The sequence below is a fragment of the Zootoca vivipara genome, chromosome 2, assembly GCF_965207765.1.
Source record: "Zootoca vivipara chromosome 2, rZooViv2.hap1.1, whole genome shotgun sequence".
Classification (NCBI taxonomy): domain Eukaryota; kingdom Metazoa; phylum Chordata; class Lepidosauria; order Squamata; family Lacertidae; genus Zootoca; species Zootoca vivipara.
Genome location: NC_142584.1, coordinates 121,918,609 through 121,942,997, shown reverse-complemented (window position 1 = coordinate 121,942,997; position 24,389 = coordinate 121,918,609). Strand labels below are relative to the sequence as shown.

At 42.6% G+C, this 24,389-nt stretch overlaps 1 protein-coding gene and 1 pseudogene across 1 annotated transcript; one reads left to right on the top strand and one right to left on the bottom strand.

Annotated features, from left to right (window-relative positions):
- Positions 1-1,587: 1,587 nt before the first annotated feature.
- Positions 1,588-24,389, bottom strand: LOC148687244 (uncharacterized). Its single transcript, XM_088664302.1, has 3 exons — positions 24,327-24,389; positions 3,646-6,031; positions 1,588-2,977 (listed from the first exon to the last, which is right to left on the bottom strand). The coding sequence occupies exons 2-3, from the start codon at positions 5,927-5,929 to the stop codon at positions 2,025-2,027; spliced, it is 3,237 nt and encodes a 1,078-aa protein (XP_088520428.1). The 5' UTR covers positions 5,930-6,031; positions 24,327-24,389; the 3' UTR covers positions 1,588-2,024.
- Positions 7,658-8,571, top strand: LOC148687245 (small ribosomal subunit protein uS5 pseudogene; annotated as a pseudogene).

Here is a 24,389-nt window from a genome sequence, read left to right as displayed (position 1 = left end):
CTCCTGGACCTTCTTGGTTTCTTCTTTAGCTGCCTTTAATTCCCCCTGTGCCTGCAGCGCCAGTTGCTGAGCCTCGGACACGACTTCCTGCTTCCCCACTGGAATCGGAACTCTCTCTGCTTTCCCCTGTGCTCGGGGATGGGCTTGAACTCAGGAGGGGAGGGACTTCGCGATATCCCCTGTCCCTCACAGAAACAATTCAATTGAAATGCAAATTAATACAATGTTAAAATTCAATTTTAAAATTAAAAATCTACAAGTAAGATAAAACCATTATAAGATAAAACCTTAGGGGAGGGTAACCCCGGGGTCAGACTGCGTCAGTCCTAAGGCCAAGCGGAACAGCTCTGTCTTGCAGAGGGGGCTCCTACGAAAAGATGACAAATCCTGCAGGGCCCTAGTCTCCTGAGACAGAGCGTTCCACCAGGTTGGGGCCAGTACTGAGAAGGCCCTGGTCCTGGTCAAGGCCAGCCTAACTGTCTTGTGACTCGGGATGTTATTATTTGTGGAACTTAAGGTCCTCCGTGGGGCATATCGGGAGAGGCGGTCCCGTAGGTACGAGAGTCCTAAGCTGCATAAGGCCTTAAAGGTCAAAACCAGCACCTTAAACCTGATCCTGTACTCCACTGGGAGCCAGTGCAGCTGGTAAAGCACTGGATGAATGTGATCCCGCGGCCGGGACCCCGTAAGGAGCCTCGCCGCGGCATTCTGCACCCGCTGGAGTTTCTGGGTCAGTTTCAAGGGCAGCCCCGCATAGAGAGAGTTACAATAATCAAGCCTAGAGGTGACCATCTCATGGATCACTTTGGCCAGATCAGGGCGAGAGAGGTAGGGGACCAACTGCTTAATGCGGCGGAGATGGAAAAATGCCACCTTGGGTGTGGTTGCAACCTGTGCCTCCATGGAAAGGGAGGCATCCAAGGTTACACCCAAGCTCTTGACAGAAGGGGCTGACACTAATTGAGCCCCAGCGAAAGATGGAAGTTGGCCCCCCCGCCCCATGTCATCCCGACCCAGCCAGAGGACCTCTGTCTTCGAAGGATTTAGCTTCAGCCAATTCCCACGTAGCCATCCAGCCACAGCTTCCAAGCACTTGGTCAGTGTGTCCGGGGCTGAGGCAGGATGTGGCCATCCATCAACAGATAAATCTGGGTGTCAGCAGCATATTGATGACAACCCAGCCCAAAACTCTGGACAATCTGGGCGAGGGGGCGCATGGAGATATTAAAAAGATGTCTGTGGAGTTGTTAACTATCAATATTTCCGTTTTGTTTTGGGGCACCTGCCTCTTCGGGGGGGGGGGAAGTGGAGGGAGGCTTTCCACCCTCTGGGCCCAGAGGGGGCTCCTGCTTTGGGGCAGCTGGTGGATTTGGAGGAAGTTGACCCTTAGCACTCTCGCTTTGGGACCTGCCTGAACCTCCTTCCACCTTATACTCATCCATATTGTTTCTCCCGTGTCATTTTGGGGACAGCATCCTACACACACTTGTGTCACCTTTGAGATGCTCTGGTACGGCCCCTTCTTCCCTGTGCCCCCTTCCCTCCTCATGCAAGACATGCAGCTAGGAACAGAGCCTTTCCTGCTTATGCCACTAAACACCCCTTTTATTTCTCCTGCCACCAAATACATCTAAACACAATATCTAGCAATACATGAAATATTATATTATGCTAACTATTGTGAAATGTTACCTTCATTACTTTAAAGACATGTCTAGACAATGTTACATACAAACAACAGAAGCTCACATACGCTGCATGCCTTTAAGATGCATTTCCTGTCAATTCGGAGAGAAACATGTTCTATACTCTAAATCGTTCCACCCCATGGAAGTCGGTAGATGTTTTGGAAAAGCATTCTATAATAACCAAAGTAGATTCCACATTCCTTCTGTTGAACCATTTCTCTTCTTTGAAGTAATTGATGGCCTGTAGTTTCCACTCTTATAGCTCTGGCCCATGGGAGTCTCTAAGACTTGGTGGTTTGTAAGACTTCCACCACAACTCAACCTCTATCCTCTTCCCTAGCACTTACCGGTATATGGTTTTTCCCCCTTATGAGTTTGGTGGTGTTTTGTAAGAAGTCCACTCTGACTGAAGCTCTTTCCACACTCCATGCATTTAAATGGTTTCTCACCAGTGTGAGTCCGTTGATGGGTTCTAAGGCCCCCACTGTGACTGTAGCTCTTTCCGCACTCCATACATTTAAATGGTTTCTCACCAGTGTGAGTCTGTTGATGTCTTCTAAGGTTTCCAATAATAGTGAAGCTCTTTCCACATTCCATGCATTTAAATGGTTTCTCCCCTGTGTGAGTCCGTTGATGTAGTCTTAGTGTTCCACTATAAGTGAAGCTCTTTCCACACTCCATGCATTCAAATGGTTTATCCCTTGTGTGAGTCCGTTGATGAATTCTAAGGTGTCCATTCTGACTGAAGCTTGTCCCACACTCCATGCATTTAAAGGATTTCTCTCCTGTGTGAGTCCGTTGATGAATTCTAAGGCTTCCATTTGTAGTTAAGCTCTTTCCACACTCCATGCATTTAAATAGTTTCTCACCAGTGTGAGTCCGTTGATGAATTCTAAGGTCTCCACTCTGACTGAAGCTCTTTCCACACTCCATGCATTTAAATAGTTTCTCACCAGTGTGAGTCCGTTGATGAATTCTTAATGTTCCACTGTGACTGAAGCTCTTTCCACACTCCATGCATTTAAATGGTTTCTCACCAGTGTGAGTCCGTTGATGAATTCTAAGTGATCCACTATCAGTGAAGCTCTTCCCACACTCCATGCATTTAAATGGTTTCTCCCCTGTGTGAGTCCGTTGATGTCTTCTTAGTGTTCCACTCTGACTGAAACTCTTTCCACACTCCATGCATTCAAATGGTTTCTCTCCTGTGTGACTCTGTTGATGAATTCTAAGGTGTCCTTTCTGACTGAAGCTCTTTCCACACTCCATGCATTTAAACGGTTTCTCTCCTGTGTGAGTCAGTTGATGAATCATAAGTACTTGATTAGAAGTGAAGCCCTTTCCACACTCCATACATTCAAATGGTTTCTCTCCTGTGTGAGTCCATTGATGTTTTCTAAGTGTTCCACTGTCAGTGAAGCTCTTTCCACATTCCATGCATTTAAATGGTATCTCACCAGTGTGAGTCCGTTGATGAATTCTAAGGTCTCCACTCTGACTGAAGCTCTTTCCACACTCCATGCATTTAAATGGTTTCCCCCCACTGTGTGCCCGTTGGTGTCTTCTAAGGTTTCCAACAATAGTGAAGCTCTTTCCGCACTCCATTCATTTAAATGGTTTCTCACCAGTGTGAGTCTGTTGATGTCTTCTAAGGTTTCCAATAATAGTGAAGCTGTTTCCACATTCCATGCATTTAAATGGTTTCTCCCCTGTGTGAGTCCGTTGATGTAGTCTTAGTGTTCCACTATAAGAGAAGCTCTTTCCACACTCCATGCATTCAAATGGTTTCTCTCCTGTGTGACTCCGTTGATGAATTCTAAGGTGTCCACTCTGACTCTCTTTCCACACTCTATACATTTAAATGGTTTCTCCCTTGTGTGAGTCCGTTGATGAATTATAAGGTGTCCATTCTGACTGAAGCTTGTCCCACACTCCATGCATTTAAATGGTTTCTCACCAGTGTGAGTCCGTTGATGAATTCTAAGGTCTCCACTCTGACTGAAGCTCTTTCCACACTCCATGCATTTAAATGGTTTCTCACCAGTGTGAGTCCGTTGATGAATTCTAAGTGATCCACTATCAGTGAAGCTCTTCCCACACTCCATGCATTTAAATGGTTTCTCCCCTGTGTGAGTCCGTTGATGTCTTCTTAGTGTTCCACTCTGACTGAAACTCTTTCCACACTCCATGCATTCAAATGGTTTCTCTCCTGTGTGACTCTGTTGATGAATTCTAAGGTGTCCTTTCTGACTGAAGCTCTTTCCACACTCCATGCATTTAAACGGTTTCTCTCCTGTGTGAGTCCGTTGATGAATCATAAGTACTTGATTAGAAGTGAAGCCCTTTCCACACTCCATACATTCAAATGGTTTCTCTCCTGTGTGAGTCCGTTGATGAATTATAAGGTGTCCATTCTGACTGAAGCTTGTCCCACACTCCATGCATTTAAATGGTTTCTCACCAGTGTGAGTCCGTTGATGAATTCTAAGGTCTCCACTCTGACTGAAGCTCTTTCCACACTCCATGCATTTAAATGGTTTCTCACCAGTGTGAGTCCGTTGATGAATTCTAAGTGATCCACTATCAGTGAAGCTCTTCCCACACTCCATGCATTTAAATGGTTTCTCCCCTGTGTGAGTCCGTTGATGTTTTCTTAGTGTTCCACTCTGACTGAAACTCTTTCCACACTCCATGCATTCAAATGGTTTCTCTCCTGTGTGACTCTGTTGATGAATTCTAAGGTGTCCTTTCTGACTGAAGCTCTTTCCACACTCCATGCATTTAAACGGTTTCTCTCCTGTGTGAGTCCGTTGATGAATCATAAGTACTTGATTAGAAGTGAAGCCCTTTCCACACTCCATACATTCAAATGGTTTCTCTCCTGTGTGAGTCCATTGATGTTTTCTAAGTGTTCCACTGTCAGTGAAGCTCTTGCCACATTCCATGCATTTGAATGGTTTTTCACCAGTGTGAGTCCGTTGATGAATTCTAAGGTCTCCACTCTGACTGAAGCTCTTTCCACACTCCATGCATTTAAATGGTTTCTCACCAGTGTGAGTCCGTTGATGAATTCTAAGTGATCCACTATCAGTGAAGCTCTTCCCACACTCCATGCATTTAAATGGTTTCTCCCCTGTGTGAGTCCGTTGATGTCTTCTTAGTGTTCCACTCTGACTGAAACTCTTTCCACACTCCATGCATTCAAATGGTTTCTCTCCTGTGTGACTCTGTTGATGAATTCTAAGGTGTCCTTTCTGACTGAAGCTCTTTCCACACTCCATGCATTTAAATAGTTTCTCACCAGTGTGAGTCCGTTGATGAATTCTTAATGTTCCACTGTGACTGAAGCTCTTTCCACACTCCATGCATTTAAATGGTTTCTCACCAGTGTGAGTCCGTTGATGAATTCTAAGTGATCCACTATCAGTGAAGCTCTTCCCACACTCCATGCATTTAAATGGTTTCTCCCCTGTGTGAGTCCGTTGATGTCTTCTTAGTGTTCCACTCTGACTGAAACTCTTTCCACACTCCATGCATTCAAATGGTTTCTCTCCTGTGTGACTCTGTTGATGAATTCTAAGGTGTCCTTTCTGACTGAAGCTCTTTCCACACTCCATGCATTTAAACGGTTTCTCTCCTGTGTGAGTCCGTTGATGAATCATAAGTACTTGATTAGAAGTGAAGCCCTTTCCACACTCCATACATTCAAATGGTTTCTCTCCTGTGTGAGTCCATTGATGTTTTCTAAGTGTTCCACTGTCAGTGAAGCTCTTTCCACATTCCATGCATTTAAATGGTTTTTCACCAGTGTGAGTCCGTTGATGAATTCTAAGGTCTCCACTCTGACTGAAGCTCTTTCCACACTCCATGCATTTAAATGGTTTCTCACAAGTGTGAGTCCGTTGATGAATTCTAAGGTCTCCACTCTGACTGAAGCTCTTTCCACACTCCATGCATTTAAATGGTTTCTCACCAGTGTGAGTCCGTTGATGAATTCTAAGGTTTCCACTCTTCGTGAAACTCTTTCCACACTCCATGCATTTAAATGGTTTCTCCCCTGTATGAGACCGTTGATGGTATCTAAGGTGTCCACTCTGACTGAAGGTCTTTCCACACTCCATACATTCAAATGGTTTGCCCCCTGTGTGAATCTGCTGATGTTTTCTTAGTGTTCCACTGTCATTGAAGCTCTTCCCATACTCCATACTTTCAAATTTTTTCTCTTTCCACACTCCATGCATTTAAATGGTTTCTTCGTTATTCACATTGAACATGGCCCCCAGAATTCTGACTGCCTTTGTCTTCTTTGGAGGGCGAAGGGGGGAGGAAATCCCATTTTTTATCTACAAAGAGAAGAAAGGAATATTATACACATCAATCAACACCTGCTCTTATTTTAACATCTTGTGCAATCTCTCCTCTTTTCCACATGGTCCAGATTTTTAAGAAAGGCAAATGAAATCATATTAAATAATTGTAATGCATCATCAGCCTTTCATATCCCTTAATCAGCGTTAATGAAACAGCATTATCTCAGAAGACGCTTGAACAGTGGGGTTTACTTTTTATAAAAAGTGGTTTCTCACAGGAAAGGCAGCTGCTCTATGTCCACGAACCTGCCCACTATTCATCAGGGTCCTAAGTTAAATGAATACAATTTTGTGCACTGGAAGCAACATTTAATAGCGCTTCTAGATGCAAGAGAAATCTTGGAAGCTACAGTGGTACGTCAGGTTCCGAACCTAATCACCTGGACAGTCCCTTTGGCCTCAGGAGGTGCATGTTAACCATTTTGGGAGACCCATATATAAGTCCAGTGAGAAGACTTGTTGGTTGTGGTCGGCTGAAGGAGTGCTCAGGTAGGAGAATGTTCTTGGGGTTGGACCTCCATCTCTCAGCCTTGCATTGCATGGAGAGAGCTGGAGATGCAGAAGGAAAGGCGTTTACCATAATTCGTTCCGGAGTTCTGTTGTTAACCTGAGACCGTTCTTAACCTGAGGTACCACTTTGGCTAATGGGGGCCTCCTGCTGCTGCATGATTTCTGTTCCCATCCTGAGGTAAATTGCTTAACCTGAGGTACGACCTCCGGGTTAACGGAGTCTGTAACCCGAAGTGTTTGTAACCCAAGGTGTTTGTAACCCGAGGTACCACTGTATTGAAAATCGTAAGCCAACTGACTCAAGTGAAGAGGGTTTAGCCAAGATCATGTTAGTATTTTCATCCCTCCTTTTCTGTCAATATCCTGACTCAGTGGAGCGAGAAGGGGGAGGAGCCTTCCTTGGTAACTGTTCTTCCTAACTGTCAATTCTGGAGTGTGTGTTCTGAGGTAAAGATGCGTTCTTATTACTGTTAAACTCACACAGTCTGTGTATTATAGCTATATTTGTTTAGATTATTAAAATAAAAGAATGACTTCAAAATCTCTGAAGCTGAATTTCATCTGTTTATTGGTGCTCACAGCTAGCAGTTGTGAGTCTGGATATATGGTTTAAGATCCATCAGATCAGAGCATGGATGCTGAAGAATAGTAAAGCCAGAATCATCATTTTAGACGGGCTCCATGATGAGCAGTTATCCATGATTGATTGCAGGAGATGATGCGTCTCAAATCTTAAAAGATTTAGAGCACATGTATGGAGACACTAATTATGCGTCTAAACAGATTGCAAAGGCCAGAGACACACCCAGGAAAATTGTGTGCTTTAATTGTAACAAAGAAGGCCACAGTGCAAGGAAGTGTAAGGCTCCAAAGGCAAAGAAACCCCTTCCTTATAAACAAGGTAAGGAAAAGAAGGGGAGATCTGAATGCACTTTGCTACTATAAGAAAAGAATTTGACTGTTCATAATCGTGAAAATCAATGTAATAAGTGATTTGAAATTCAGGAGTTTCCAGCCATTTCTCATATAAAAGGGAATATTTTAATGACATTAACTATATTGCAGAATGCTTCTAGTCGAGAACACCAAATGGCGGACGACGCCGGTGCTGCGGGGGGGGGGGGCAGGAGGAGCTGGAGCAGCTGCAGGTGGGGGAGCTGCTGCCAGGGGAGGCTTCTGAGGAGGCTTTGGCAGTGGAGGCCGAGGGCGTGGGAGAGGCCGTGGCAGGGGACGTGGCCAAGGGCATGGAGCTCGGGGCAAAGCTGAAGACAAAGAATGGATTCCAGTCACCAAACTTGGTCGCCTAGTAAAGGACATGAAAATCAAGTCTCTGGAGGAGATTTACCTTTTCTCCCTTCTAATCAAGGAGTCTGAAATCATTGACTTTTTCCTGGGCTCATCCCTGAAGGATGAGGTTTTGAAGATCATGCCAGTTCAGAAACAAACCCGGGCTGGTCAGCACACCAGGTTCAAGGCCTTTGTGGTGATTGGTCATGTTGGTCTTGGGGTCAAGTGCTCCAAGGAAGTTGCCACTGCCACCCGTGGGGCCATCATTCTTGCAAAGCTGTCCATTGTGCTACTGGGAGAGGCTACTGGGGAAACAAGATCGGCAAGCCGCATACTGTACCTTGCAAGGTAACAGGTCGGTGTGGCTCCGTACTTGTACATCTCATCCCTGCGCCACGTGGTACTGGAATTGTGTCTGCCCCAGTTCCCAAGAAATTGCTGATGATGGCTGGTATTGACGACTGTCACACATCAGCGAGGGGCTGCACTGCTACCTTGGGCAACTTTGCCAAGGCCACCTTTGATGCAATCTCAAAGACCTATAGTTACCTTACCCCTGATCTGTGGAAAGAGACTGTGTTGACCAAGTCACCATATCAGGAGTTCACTGATCATCTTGCAAAGACTCATGCCACCAGAGTGTCTGTGCAGAGGACCCAAGCAGCTGCTGTGGCAACTACCTAAAAAAAGATGTACTTCAAAATAAAGTGACCAAGAGTGATTTAAAAACAAACAAAAACAACCTATATTGCAGAATCTCACATTGAAATTGCAGGTGGCAATGGTGTTGAAGCTAAAGATGCATGTTCTGCGAATTTAAAATTTAATGTGAACAACGAAGCTCTGGATACTACTGTGGAGACAGTTTTGTATATTCCACAACTCAGTTGTAAGATGCTTAGTGTGTCCAGTTTGGACAGCAAAGGTTTCCAGATAACGTTTGGAAATGGGAAATGTAATTTGACTAAGAATGGTGAGGTGTATGTTCAAGCCATGAGAACATATGAGAAATATCTTAAATATAATTGACTTTTTAGACGTTAAAATTAACAAACAAGCAGCCTTAATTTTTATCGATGCCGAGAAGGCTTTGGACAACGTCTCATGGTGTTTTATGAAAAAGAATCTGGAGGCAATGGGGATGGGAAAGATATTTATGAACTGTGTGGGAGCAATATATAGAGAACAGCAGGCGAAAATCATCATAAATAATGACCTGACAGAGCCATTCAGAATCTCGAAAGGCACGAGGCAGAAAATCATAAGCTACTGGATTTGGAGGGATTCGAGAATAAATTTGGCTGGCACGCCTATTTGGAAGATGGGAAAATCAAAGTACATAAAGGATTCAACACACATATTATTAAGAAATCATTATTAAAGGTGTGGGAGAAACATAGACGACTCTTGGAACCCCAAACCCCAAAATGGTTATCACCAGTAGAAATAAGAACAATAAAGAAATTAAATTTGGATGGAAAGTGGGGGGAATATAAAGATTTAATTGAAGAAAATCAGGGGGAATTTAAAGTTTAAAAATTTGAAGTTATTAAAAAACATGTAAAGGGATGGCTCCAATATCACCAAATCTGTAGTAGATTTAATGAAGATGGGGGGGGGGGAGGATTTAGAGAGGAACCATCCTTATTAGATATAAATTTATTACAAAATAATCAGAAAATTATCTCTTAAATGTATAATACACTTTTGGAATGAGAAGTAAATGATGAAATGGTAAAGGAAACAATGATGATGATGATGATGATAATTTATTATTTATACCCCGCCCATCTGGCCAGGTTCCATGGGCAATGGACTTGGGAAAATCTATTCATATGGAAAAATGGGAAAGATTATGGGAAACAACTTGGAGGTTTACAGCGTCTGAAGGTATTTGAGAAAACATGATCAAGATGTCATGATCAACATGATCAAGATTTACAAATGGTATTTGATGTCGGTGAAGATCAACAAAATGTATAAGACCAAGGACATGTCATAAGGAAGTGGGATCCTTCACTCATATTTGGTGGCATTGTGAAAAAATAAAACCATTCTGGAACAAAATATTATAAGAATTGAAAAAATTTTTTTAAAAATTTTAATGTTATATTTAAAAAATTTTTTTTTCAATTCTTATAATATTTTGTTCCAGAATGGTTTTATTTTTTCACAATGCCACCAAATATGAGTGAAGGATCCCACTTCCTTATGACATGTCCTTGGTCTTATACATTTTGTTGATCTTCACCGACAGATCTTCACCCAGTCTTTTCTACTGGGAATGGTAGGAGAAGATATAAGTAAACGACTTCCGGTCAAGGCGCGCTGGTGTCGAGACGCGTCCGGAGGAGTCTCGCAACTGGAGAACCTCCCGGCGGCCAAGAGCAAAGCGTGAGGGGGGGTAGCGTCAAATTCCCCCCCCCTCGGTTTGAGCGATAGCATGGGGCTATCGCGGAGGGGGGAAAAAAAGCGGCGCGAGAGGCTGAACTCCACCCTCCCGGCACCGCAGTTTGGTGGAAGGGGGGGGAGGAAAGCGGAGCGCAAAACTCACAAGCGGCTCTGTGGCAAGACGCTTTTTTTTGAGGTCTCAACCAGCAAGTGCTGAGGCACTTCGACCGAAGAAGTAGTTTGAGAAAGTCCGCTAAGCCCGCTAACGGGGTGAGAATACGACAGAGGCGGGAGAGGTGAAATAAGAGAGAGGCGGTAAGCAGAAAGAAAGGTCGGAGGGTTGCCGTGCGGTACTGAGAAAGAATACTTGTAAAGGAGAGACTTTGTACAGACTTTTATAAACATTTAATTAAGGGGAAGCATTCACCAGGCTGTTGCCAAGCAGAGGAAATTTTAGCGAAGCCCAAAACAAGCCGGTGCCGGCACAAGATTGTGGAGGCAGCAGGCGAGTGGAGGCGCGATTGAAAGCAAGGCAAGTTTGGCGTGTGGGAGGAGGAGACTATTTTATTTTATTTCCCTGACTTTGGAGCGGAGCCTGTAAAAAATGGAGGAATAATTTCAGCAGACTCATCCTGTTTGTGAACTTCCCCCTTCTCCAAGGAAGTGAGCAGCGACGACATACCCACCTCTGCCATTAAGAAGGAAGTGAGGAGCTGGAATAAGAGGTTGAGAGCGACATCTAGAGGAGGGGAGGAACCCTCACTTCCAAAAACTGTGCTTTAAAGCCGGGGAATTTTACTCTCTGCCCAGTGACTGGAAACTAATGTTATTTTAAGCCCTTTAGGGGGGAACTCCCAGCAAGAGAGAATACGTCAGAGCATCCACGAGAACAGGAGGTCACCAGTCTAGCAAGATGAACAAAAATAAAGCCCAGACAACGACAGCAGCAAGCCAAGCGAGGAGACAATCATCATCTCCTGACAATATCGCCTTAGCAGACATTAAAGAACTTATTTCGGAGATGAACAAATCCCTGTGCGATAAATTAGACGCCGTTGAGTCCAAAATGGAATCTGTCGAATCCAAATTAGAACAGAACTCCAAAATGATTACAGACATGTCTGGACAAATTGCGGAGTTAAGCACCAAAAATAAAGAGCTGGATAAAGCTGTAAATGAAACAAATCTGAGAGTAAACAAACAGGAGGAGGCTATCAAGAAAGTGGTGCAGGAGACCAAAGAATTGAGAAGGCTGCAAAATAAGGAGGAGGATGACCAAAGGAATTGGAGAAAAAGATGTGAAGAACTAGAGGACCAGATAGCACTAATTGAGATGAGGCAAAGGGCTCTGATTCTCCGAATGAGAGGCGTCCCAGAGGTCCAAAATGAGCAGATTGAAGAAAGGCTGGTGAAGGAACTGGCTGCGTGGCTTAAAGTAAAAGAAGAGGACTTATGGATGGATGTGGACAAAATCTACAGAGTGAGGATGGATAAAAAGAAAAAATTGACGGGAGACTGCATGGTCCACATGAACTCATCATTACTGAAAGACAAGATTCTACAAAAGAAGAAGAAAGAGGAACTTGTGATAGATGGGAAAGTAATAGCTATCTACAAAGAAATCCCGAAAAGATTTAGATTAAAAAGACAAAATTATAAAAGTTTAACAGATGCTTTGAGGAGGAGGGGTATTTGGTATACCTGGGAGTACCCTGAGGGTGTAACCTTTTTTATAAGGAAAGAAGGAAGACAATAAAATCAGCTGAGGCGGCGGAGAGGTATAGTAGAAGGCTTAAGAACGAAATAGGAGGGGAGGAGGGTGAGAGCAATACTGAAGAAGGGCAAATAGAACAATAGAAGAGGGAGGGGGCAAGAATTCGGTTGTATACCCCCCCTTATGTTTTGAGTCTGTGAAGCTTTTCTTTTTCGTTTTTTTTGGTTTTGCTGTTTAAGCTCTACCCTAGACATCGGTAGACATTTAAAGGGGTGGTCTTGGTTCAGAAATTATCAGAAGAACTCGGCGATATAATTTAACGTTATAATAAGTCTCTTTGCTATTTTTATCCTTGCCTATTTCTGACTAAGTGTAAAGAGTAAATATCTTTTTCCTTTGGTTTTGGTTAGTTTGAAATATTAAAGTGTGATATTAAAGTGATGAATTTAAAGGTGATCTCATGGAATGTGAACGGGCTGAACAATAAATTGAAGAGGAATAAGGTAGAACACATTCTAAAAAAAGGTATTTGGGATGTGATCTGCCTTCAAGAGACGCATGTAGCTAGTAGACATAAGAGAGTTCTAGACAATAAAAGGTTGGGAGAGGTACACACAGCGTTGGATGAGAAAAAGAAGAGGGGGGTAGCCACTTATGTAAGGAGAAATATTAAGTCAGAGAAGATCCTCCAGGATGAAGAAGGAAGAATGGTAGGTACAAGGTAACGTGATAGTGATTAACATCTATGCACCTAACGGTTGCAAATCAGGATTTTATAAAAAGTTGAAAGACCAAATGGGCAAGTTAATAGAAGGGGAGGAAATTATATTAACGGGGGACTTTAATGGGGTCTGGAATGCGAAACTGGATAGAACGAATAAAGAGAGAAAGAGTAATGGAGAGTTACCAAGAGACTTTAGGGATTTAATAGATGAATTTGAGCTAAAGGATAGCTGGAGAATAAGTAATCCTAAGGAAAAGAAATTCACTCATTACTCAGGTCTTCAAAAGTCAGCAGCCAGACTGGATATGATGTGGCTATCAACAAATCTGATGCTAAAATTAACAAAGAGTGAAATCTTACCAAAATCAATTAGCGACCATAACCCAGTGATGGTAAGTCTGAAAGAGAAAGAAAGAAGAAAGGGTAGGTGGCGAATGGATGAAGGGCTACTAAATGATGAGGTGTTCGTCGCAAAGGTGAAAAAATTATTGACGGAATTTTTCCAAATAAATATGAGGGAGGACATGGATATTACAACAGTTTGGGAGGCGAGTAAAGCTTTTGTGAGGGGCTTGTATATTCAACAGAAAAGTAGAATTAACAGAGAGAGAAGGGAAAAAATTAAAAATATAGAAAAGGAAATAGAAGAAAAAGAGAAAGAATTGGGGGGAAACCCAAAGGAGACGAAAATAGCAAATCAGATTCAAATTTTACAGAATAGTCTGTCAATGGTGATTGGGAATGAAATTGAAAAGAAGATAAAGTGGGCAAAGCAAAGACAGTTTGAATTAGGAGGGAAAGCCGGACGCCTTTTGTCATGGCAATTGAGGAAAAAACAGGAAAACAGTCTAATCACAAATATTAGGGAGGGGGAGAAAAATTGGATAAAAGGGGAAGATATTCAAAAATGTTTTTGGAAATATTATAAAAATCTATATAAAGAGGAAGATATAAATGAGAGAAAATTAAAAAATTATTTTAGAAATTTAAATTTGACCAAATTAAAAGATGAAGAGAAAAAAGAGTTAAGTAACCCAATATTAAAGGAAGAAATATCTGGCGTAATTAGTAAATTAAAACAAGGAAAGTCTCCCGGGATGGATGGATTAGCAGGTCAACATTATAAAAATTTTAAGGACGAAATAATTGAGATATATCAAAAACTCGCTAATGAAATTTTGGAAAAAGGAATATTTCCTAAATCCTGGCAACAAGCATTCATTGTATTAATCCCAAAAGATAATAATAAGAAAGAAGAAGTTGGAAATTATAGACCCATATCCCTCTTGAATTCGGATTACAAAATTTTTGTGTTGATTCTGGCAGATAGACTAAAGAAAGTATTGAATAGGATATTGGGTGTCGAACAGCAAGGTTTTTTGCCCAAATGAAAAATGTGTAATAACATGAGAATACTTTTGGATGCGATCGAGTTTTTGGATTGGAATCCGAGTAAAAAAGTTGCTTTTATTTTCCTTGACGCTGAGAAAGCGTTTGATAATCTGATCTGGAAATTTATGGGGAAAAAATGGAGGAGATTGGGATAGAGGGGAATTATTTAAGGGCAATAAATGCGATATACAAGGAGCAATCAGCAAGATTAATAATAAACGGCGAAGTCACAGAAGAATTTGAAATCAAAAAAGGAACGAGGCAGGGATGCCCTTTGTCCCCCCTCCTTTTTATTTTATCAATAGAGTGCCTGATAGGAGAAATTAAAGATGATAGAAATATTAGAGGATTAAAGGCTAGGAAGAGTGAAATCAAACTTAAGGCCTTTGCGGACGATATTTTGATAATATTGGAGGAACCAGTAGATTCCGTGGGAAGGCTGAAATCAAAACTAGAAAGTTATGGAGAGATAGCAGGATTTAGGGTTAATAAAGGGAAAACAAAAATGATTGTTAAAAACATGAGGGAAAATGAAGCGAAGAAATTAGAATCGGCCACGGGTTGGGAGGTGGTAAAAAAGGTAAAGTATTTGGGAATAATAGTGACAAAAAATAATGTAAATTTATATCAGGATAATTATGGAAGGATGTGGAAGGAAATTAGAAGGGATTTAGAGAAATGGGATAATTTACATCTATCAATAACGGGAAGAATATCGACTATAAAAATGATGATATTGCCAAAAATTCTATTCTTGTTTCAGATGTTACCGATTATTGGGAAAAACGAGATTTTTGTTAATTGGAGACGAGACTTAAGTAGATTTATATGGGGTAAAAAGAAACCTAGAATCCAATTTAAAATCCTAACAGATAGCAAAGAGAGAGGAGGTTGGGGTGTACCGGATTTAAAACTGTACTACGCCGCAGCAAATCTGTGCTGGCTAAAAGAATGGATTATATTAGAGAATAGAGAAGTATTAGATTTAGAAGGTTTCAGGAACTCTCTTGGCTGGCATGCGTATCTCTTACAAGAAAATGAAAAGATCCATAAGGAATTTTCAGATCATGTGATTAAAAATTCAATATTTAGAGTATGGTTGGAGTATAGGAAATTATTAGAACCGAAGACACCGTGGTGGGCATCGCCCCTCGAGATGACGGCCCGGGGGGGGGGGAGGAAATAAAGATAGATGGTTAACATATCAAGACCTGATAAAAGTGATAGGCAATCAATATATCTTGAAATCATATGAGGAAATTAAGAATCACTGTGCAAGCTGGCTGCAGTACAATCAAATTCAAAGTCTGTTTATGAAACATAAGGGAATTGGCTTCCAAGAAAAAAGATCAAAATTACAAGAGATGTTAATTGAAGGTGGGGGAAGACAATTGGCAGCATTATATAAATTCCTGTTGGAATGGAATCTAAAAGATGAGATAGTCAAAGTTGTGATGGTAAAGTGGGCACAGGATTTTGACAGGGTTATTGATTGTACACAGTGGGAGAAATTATGGACAGAAAGTATAAGATTTACAGCCTGCACAGCGATAAAGGAAAATATCCTGAAGATGGTATATAGGTGGCACCTAACGCCAGAAAAATTAGTAAAGATTTATTAAAAAGGCTCAGATAAGTGCTGGAAGTGCCATGTGCAAGTAGGATCGTATATGCACTGCTGGTGGCAGTGCAACAAAATTCAAGGGTTCTGGAATATGATTTATGAGAAGCTAAAGAGGATGCTAAAGTGCACATTTGGAAAGACCCCAGAGCTGTTCCTGTTAAGCATGATACCCGAGGGTATACCCAGTGACAGGAAGAACATCTTATTGTACGCGGTGGTAGCAGCAAGGATTCTTATAGCACAGAGATGGAAAGGGGAAGAGATACCGACATTATGGGATTGGCAAAGTAAATTAATAGAGTATATGAATTTAGCAAAGATGACAGCTTACATAAGAAACACCCCAAATCAAAAAATCCAAAGGGAATGGAAATTACTAGAGGAATATCTAACAAAGGAAGGTTTAAAATCGGAGTTGGTGATTTGCTTAAATTAAAATCTGTACAAATAGACAACACATTTCAGGTTAAAGTAGGTAAATCTACCCGGAAGTGGCCGGGGGCGAAAGTTGGAGTAAAACAAGTAAAGAAAAGATTACAACACAAGGTATCAGTACGCAGACAATTGGAAGTATTTCGGTTTTTGTTTCGTCCTCTTTTTTTTTTCCTGACTTTCTGGTTTTCGTATCACCCTCTGTGTTTTTTTTTGGGGGGGGGGGGTTGTTTTCTTTTCCGCATTATGCTTGATGTGTAATGCGCGAGTTATTTGGGAATCAGTTAGCTTTTTGAGTTAGTATATATATGCATGTAGGTACATATATATTTATACACATTATTTCTGGTTATTATGTTTGGTTATTATGATTTTTGTATGTCTGGTTTGGTCTATGTTTGAATTTGAGTTTTGGTTCATGTATATTGTTTATAGATTATTTGGTTTTTTTTCCTCAGTTTCTTTTTGTGTTTTCTGTATGTTTTTTGTATTATGTAAATTTTAAGAATTTGAAATAAAGTATTTTTAAAATTTTTAAAAAATATATATATTAGAAGAATTGAAAAAAAAATTTTAAATATAACATTAAAAAGCCCCGGAGTCTTTTCTACTGGGAATGGTAGGAGAAGATATAAGTAAACAAGATGAAAAGTTCTTCCTTTATGCTGTAGCAGCGGCGAGAATTTTAATTGCTAAAAATTGGAAAAAGGAGGAAACTCCTACTATTAGAGAATTGCAAGAAAAAGTACTAAGCTATATTGAATTGGCCAAATTAACAAATTCAATTAGAGGGGGAAGCATTCAAAAATTCAAAAACAATTGGGAAAAATTTGGAGACTATCTAACAAAGCTTGGATTTACTTCCAATGTTCTGTAAAGATCCCAAGATGAAAAATAAAAGAATACATTACAATAGTGAGTTAAAATTAACCTGGGAGGAGGACAGGGGGAGTTAAATAAAAGTAGGAATTATTTGGAATTAGTAGAAGTTACTATATAACTTATACTTAAGGTATTTGAGTTAGGTAATTGATTTAAATTTTTGTTAGTAACCAGGTGGCGCTGTGGTTAAACCACTGAGCCTAGGGCTTGCTGATCAGAAGGTCGGTGGTTCGAATCCCTGTGACGGGGTGAGCTCCTGTTGCTTGGTCCCAGCTCCTGCCAACCTAGCAGTTCGAAAGCACGTCAGAATGCAAGTAGATAAATAGGAACCGCTACAGCGGGAAGGTAAACAGCGTTTCTGTGCGCTGCTCTGGTTCGCCAGAAGCGGCTTTGTCATGCTGGCCACATGACCTGGAAGCTGTACGCCGGCTCCCTTGGCCAATAATGCGAGATGAGCGCGCAACCCCAGAGTCGGTCACGACTGGACCTAATGGTCAGGGGTCCCTTTACCTTTACCTTTAATTGATTTAAATTTTTGTTAGTAATGTATAATTAGTTTTGATTACAGATTTTTATTGTATGTATGTATTTCAGTTGTATGGTTTTAATTGATATTTCATAGAATCATAGAATCATAGAATCATAGAGTTGGAAGAGACCACAAGGGCCATCCAGTCCAACCCCCTGCCAAGCAGGAAACACCATCAAAGCATTCCTGACAGATGGCTGTCAAGCCTCTGCTTAAAGACCTCCAAAGAAGGAGACTCCACCACACTCCTTGGCAGCAAATTCCACTGCCGAACAGCTCTTACTGTCAGGAAGTTCTTCCTAATGTTTAGGTGGAATTTTCTTTCTTGTAGTTTGAATCCGTTGCTCCGTGTCCGCTTCTCTGGAGCAGCAGAAAACAACCTTTCTCCCTCCTTTATATGACATCCTTTTATATATTTGAACATGGTTATCATATCACCCCTTAACCTTCTCTTCTCCAGGCTAAACATACCCAGCTCCCTAAGCCGTTCCTCATAAGGCATCGTTTCCAGGCCTTTGACCATTTTGGTTGCCCTCTTCTGGACACGTTCCAGCTTATCAGTATCCTTCTTGAACTGTGGTGCCCAGAACTGGACACAATACTCCAGGTGAGGTCTGACCAGAGCAGAATACAGTGGTACTATTACTTCCCTTGATCTAGATGCTATACTCCTATTGATGCAGCCCAGAATTGCATTGGCTTTTTTAGCTGCTGCATCACACTGCTGACTCATGTCAAGTTTGTGGTCAACCAAAACTCCTAGATCCTTTTCACATGTACTGCTCTCAAGCCAGGTGTCTCCCATCCTGTATCTGTGCCTTTCATTTTTTTTGCCCAAGTGTAGTACTTTACATTTCTCCTTGTTAAAATTCATCTTGTTTGCTTTGGCCCAGTTGTCTAATCTGTTAAGGTCATTCTGAAGTGTGATCCTGTCCTCTGGGGTGTTAGCCACCCCTCCCAACTTGGTGTCATCTGCAAACTTGCTCAGGATTCCCTCAAGCCCATCATCCAAGTCATTGATAAAGATGTTGAACAAGACTGGGCCCAAGACAGAACCCTGTGGCACCCCACTAGTCACTACTCTCCAGGATGAGGAGGAGCCATTGATGAGCACCCTTTGGGTTCGGTCAGTAATCCAGCTACAAATCCACTGAATGGTAGCATTGTCTAGCCCACATTTTACCAGCTTCTTTACAAGAATATCATGGGGCACCTTGTCAAAGGCCTTGCTGAAATCAAGATAGGCTACATCCACAGCGTTCCCTTCATCTACCAGGCTTGTAATTCTGTCAAAAAATGAGATCAGATTAGTCTGACATGACTTATTTTTCAGGAACCCATGCTGACTTTTAGTGATCACAGAGTTTCTTTCTAGGTGCTCACAGACTGTTTGCTTAATGATCTGCTCTAGAATCTTTCCTGGTATTGATGTCAGGCTGACTGGGCGGTAATTGTTTGGGTCCTCTCTTTTCCCCTTTTTGAAAATAGGGACAACATTTGCCCTCCTCCAGTCTGCTGGAACTTCGCCTGTTCTCCAGGAATTTTCAAAGATTATTGCCAGTGGTTCTGAAATCACCTCTGCCAGTTCTTTTAATACTCTTGGATGTAGTTCATCTGGCCCTGGAGACTTGAATACATCTAAACTAGCCAAGTATTCTTGTACTACCTCCTTACTTATTCTGGGCTGTGTTTCCCCTGCTGAATCATCTGCTCCATATTCTTCAGGTCGGGCGTTGTTTTCTTTCTTGGAGAAGACTGAGGCAAAGAAGGCATTGAGGAGTTCTGCCCTTTCTCTGTCCCCTGTTTGCATTTCACCATCTTCTCCTCTGAGTGACCCCACTGTTTCCTTGTTTTTCCTTTTGCTACGGACATACCCATAAAAGCCCTTTTTGTTGCTTTTAACCTCTCTGGCGAGCCTGAGTTCATTCTGTGCTTTAGCTTTTCTGACTTTGTCTCTACACGTGCTGGCTATATGTTTGAATTCCTCTCTGGAGATTTCCCCCCTTTTCCATTTTTTGTACATATCCCTTTTAAATCTTAACTCAGTCAAAAGTTCTTTAGATAGCCAGCCTGGCTTCTTTAGGCACCTTCCATGTTTCCGTCTCATTGGTATTGCCTGAAGTTGTGCTTTTAATATCTCCCTTTTAACAAACTCCCAACCATCATGAACTCCCTTCCCTTTTAGTATTACTGTCCATGGGATTTCACCCAGCGTTTCCCTAAGTTTTCTGAAGTCGGCTTTCTTAAAGTCTAGAATTTGGACCTTAGTATGCTTGGTTGCTCCTTTCCGCTGGATAATAAACTCCAGAAGAGCATGGTCACTCCCACCTAATGATCCTGCCACTTCTACCCCACTAACCAAGTCATCACTATTGGTTAGGACCAGATCTAAAATGGCTGATCCTCTTGTTGCTTCTCCCACTTTCTGGACAATGAAGTTGTCTGCAAGGCCAGTGAGGAATCTGTTCGACCTTATGCTCTTGGCTGAGTTTGACATCCAACAAATATCAGGATAGTTGAAATCCCCCATTACTACTATCTCACTTCCTTTGGAATGCTTGGCCATCTGTTCCAGGAAGGCATCATCTGTGTCCTCAGTTTGGCTTGGGGATCTATAGTAAACTCCCACAATGAGATCACTGTTGTTTTTCTCTCCCTTAATTTTGACCCAGATACTCTCAATTTGGCTTTGAAGTTTTAAATCCTGCATCTCTTCACAGGTATACATATCCCTAACATATAAAGCTACTCCTCCTCCTTTCCTGTTTGGTCTATTTCTCTTAAATAGATTGTATCCCTCTATTACTACATTTCAATAAAGATTTTTAGATTTTAAAAAAAGAATTTCGAAAGGCACGAGGCAGGGTTGCCCGTTTTTGCCCTTATTGTTTATACTTACATTGGAAGTATTCTTACAGAAAAAAAGGAAAACAGAAAGCATAATAGGAGTAAGACATGGAATGAGAGAATATAAACTAAAGGCATTCGCTGATGACATAGTCCTAACACTACAAGATCCGCAAACATCAGCGACAGGCCTTGAAAATACCAGTAATTGAGGAGTATGGGGCACTAGCGGGATTAAAATTGAACAGAAACAAGACAAAAATGATGGTGAAAAATCTGAACTTAGAACAAACAGACCAGTTACAATCAAAAATAGGAATAACAGCGGTTAAGAAAGTAAAATATTTAGGTATCTGGTTATCACCAAAAAACTCAAACCTGTACAAAGACAATTACATAACAGCATGGAAGGAAGTGAAATTCAATCTGGAAACATGGAGCAAGCTTAACTTATCTTGGTGGGGCAGAATGGCTGCTATAAAGATGTCAATATTACCCAAGCTTCTTTTCTTATTCCAAACAATCCCAATTATCACAGGCAAAACACAATTTAAAGAGTGGCAAAAGGTAATTTCACATTTTATATGGCAGGGTAAAAAGCCCAGGATAAAGTTTAAAATTCTAACTGACAAAAAAGAAAGGGGTGGCTTCTCCCTCCTTGACCTTGAACTGTATTATGAATCAGCATGTATAATATGGATAAGGGATTGGTTAAAATTGGAAAATTTAGAATTATTAGACCTTGAAGGTTTACAAAATCGATACGGTTGGCATGCGTACCTGTAGTACGATAAGGTACAAGTTCATAAGGTTTTTTTAAAACACACCATGAAGAAGCCATTATTGGAAGTTTGGCTGACATACAGGGAATGGTTTGAAAGGAAGTCTCCAGGATGGTTATCACCTCAAGAGGCCTTATCGGTAAAGAAACTTAACATGAAGGGAAACTGGCTGACTTACAGAGATACAGTGGAACCTCTACTTACGAATTCAATCCGTTCCGAATGCACATTTGGAAGTAGAAACATTCGTAAGTCAAAACGATGTTTCCCATAGGAATGCATTGGGAATGGATTAATTCATAGAATCATAGAGTTGGAAGAGACCACAAGGGCCATCCAGTCCAACCCCCTGCCAAGTAGGAAACACCATCAAAGCATTCTTGACACATGGCTGTCAGGCCTCTGCTTAAAGACCTCCGAAGAAGGAGACTCCACCACACTCCTTGGTAGCAAATTCCACTGCCGAACAGCTCTTACTGTCAGGAAGTTCCTCCTAATGCACAGAAGGAGATTTATGCATTGTATCAGAATAAGACGTGGACCCTTACTGACCTACCTCCTGGTAAGAAGGCCTTATTAAAAAAGGGGCAGAAGAGGAAGGGCAGCGCAAGGCTTTTCTCAACCCTATGGCTTGGGTACAAGCAAGGCCATGCCGACAAGGGCCTGTACAGAAAGTCAAGTAATGGACCATTTATTTTTCATACATTTTAGCTTTTGCTGATGACTCGATTCTTGCCACAGCAAATGACAGACAGACACTATGCACAGGTTGTGAAACACCTAAGCAAAGAGGTTGCAGTCAAGGAACTGGGGAAGATCCAGAACTACCTCGGAATCCAAGTTGAAAGAGAAGAAGATGGGTCATTTCTTCTAAATCAACAGCAAAGGATTCATGACCTGATCCAGAATTTGCAAATGCAATATGCACTTCCAGTTGCAACGCCCATGGCTACTGACTTCTTAAAGAATCAGCAGGATTTGAAACCATTACCTGACAACATACAATCCAGGTCAGCAATTGGTAGACTTTTGTATCTTGGTACCACTTGGAAACCTGACTTAGCTAATGCTGTGGGAATTCTTAGTAGGAAGGTAAATGCCCCCCCCCCTGAATAGGATTGTGTGGGTGTGAAAAGGGGGGTACGGTATTTGAAGGGCACAATGAATTGTAAATGGAGGTTGCCAGATGTTAGTAATCCTGAAAAGTTTGGGGATATTGATGCAGATTGGGCCGGATGTACCACTGACTACAAATCCACACAAAATAAAAAAAAATCCTTCAGTAGCACCTTAAAGACCAACTAGGTTTTTATTTTGGTATGAGCTTTCGTGTGCATGCACACTTCGTCAGATACACTGAAACGGAAGTAACCAGACCCTTATGTATATTCAGAGGGTGGGGAAGTGGGGGGAATGGGTGATGGGCTGATAGGAGTGGTAAACCTGTTCGTGACTGTTAACGACTGCAATTGGTCTTGTGGGGGGGTGGAATACACAGGTGGATATGTATTTATGTTTGGGGAGGGATTCAATAAATAAATAAGAATTGTAATGATAAATACACAGGCTGTTGGGGGGGGGGAGAATCCCACCCATTTCCATAACAATCTTCCCAATCCCTTAAATCCCAGATTTAAGAGATCTGAAATAGTGGCAGTAATGGAAACCGGTTGGAATGGAGAGAAGGAGTTGGGCACAGGTATCTCTGGATAGGAACCCTTTAGATGCTTCTCCAGAGAAACACAGGCATGTGGGTGAGACTGTGGTTGCCAAGACAGAAGCCTCAAAGGGCGGAAATCATAAAGTGGGCTTCCTCCCTTTCCTCTTTCTCCCCATGGTTGGACTCCCTATAACAGCCCCCAGCGCCCCATGCAGGAGCTGACCTGGGACTTCTGGCAGGGCAAGGACTGAGCTTCAAGGGAGGAGAGGGTGGGTGGATCAGGCCTCCTGTTCAGGGATCTCTCACTGGTCGACTCAAAGTCATGGCAGATTCCTGGGCAGGAGGGAGAAGTCAAGGCAAGCAGCCCCCAAGTCTCTCTCTCTTTCTCCAAGATGGCTTCCATTCCTCCCCCAGGGATGCTTTCCCCCCTCCCTCCCTCAGCCCCCCAACTTCCTCTGCCCTCCACCCTCCCATTCTCCCCTTCGCCCAGAGGTTTCCCTGGCCGGCTCCCCCTTCGCCCTGCCCACCAAATCTCTCCCAATCTATCCCATCTCTCCATGGACTCCCTCTCTATAGGCCAGGCATGTACAAAGTGCCTTTTCGAATCTCTCTGCTTATTCACTCCGAGTTCTAAAAAAGGTCAATAATTCTGGGGTAAAATTGTAAAAAATGGTCAACAACTTTGGTCTGCCCTCAGGCATCTTCACTTCATTTAATCTGGCCCTCTTTGACAAAAGTTTGGGGGGCCCTGCTCTGGACAAGAGGGACCCTCCAAGCCTTGCCCCAGAGATTCCTGCCAGGGGGAACCCAGAACACGCAGAGGGGCGCGGAATGGAGGCCTCGCTTCAAGTCCCAGCCCTGCTTGGGGATGGGGGTCCTCGCGGGGGGGGGGGCTGGGGAGCTGAGCATCTCTTGACAGCTGAGCACCTCCTTGCGCTGCAAAGGAGACCTTGCAATGCAAACCCTGCCGGTGCTCCCTCTGCAGAAAGGCCCCCCCTGCACCCCCATAGGAAAAGGCATTAAGGCTGATTTCTTTTGGGGGGAGGGGCTGTGCAATGGGAACCCTGAGAATGGAGGTTCCCCGATCTGCAGCCGGATTGCATGGATCGGGGCCTGTGCAGATAGCGCCCAGGAAGTGAGTTGTTCTTGGGGGGGGGGTCTCTGCCCCCTTTCCTCCCAACCCCCTGCAGCTCTACCTTTTTGTCCTCCCTGCTCCCCCCCCCCCTGCTCGCTCTTCTCTTCCCATTTCCTTTCCCTCTGGGGGAGGGGCTCCTTTATCCCAGCAGCGCCTGAATCAACCCCTCCCCCGCTCGACTGAACTACAGAAAGAAGGGGGAGGGGGGAGCGGGAACTCCCCTACTTTCCTTTCATCCCCCCCCTCGCCCCAAATCCTGCCCTCCCTTCCCAGCTGCCCTGTTTGCAGATTCACGGGGAGCAAAAGCGCGTCTTTATCTCTCTCCCGCCCCCCACAATATATATAGTTATATTTTGCACCTCTTTTTCCTCCTCCTCTGCCGACCTGCTGCTCTTCCGGGAATGTGAATGGCGGCCCCTCCC

Excerpts from the sequence above, each read along its gene's own strand:
- LOC148687244 (XM_088664302.1), bottom strand. The coding sequence starts at position 5,929 with ATGCATGGAGTGTGGAAAGAGAAAAAATTTGAAAGTATGGAGTATGGG. Across the intron at positions 2,978-3,645 it reads TCATCAACGGACTCACACTG|GAGAGAAACCGTTTAAATGC; the intron begins GTGAGAAACCAT and ends TGACTCACACAG.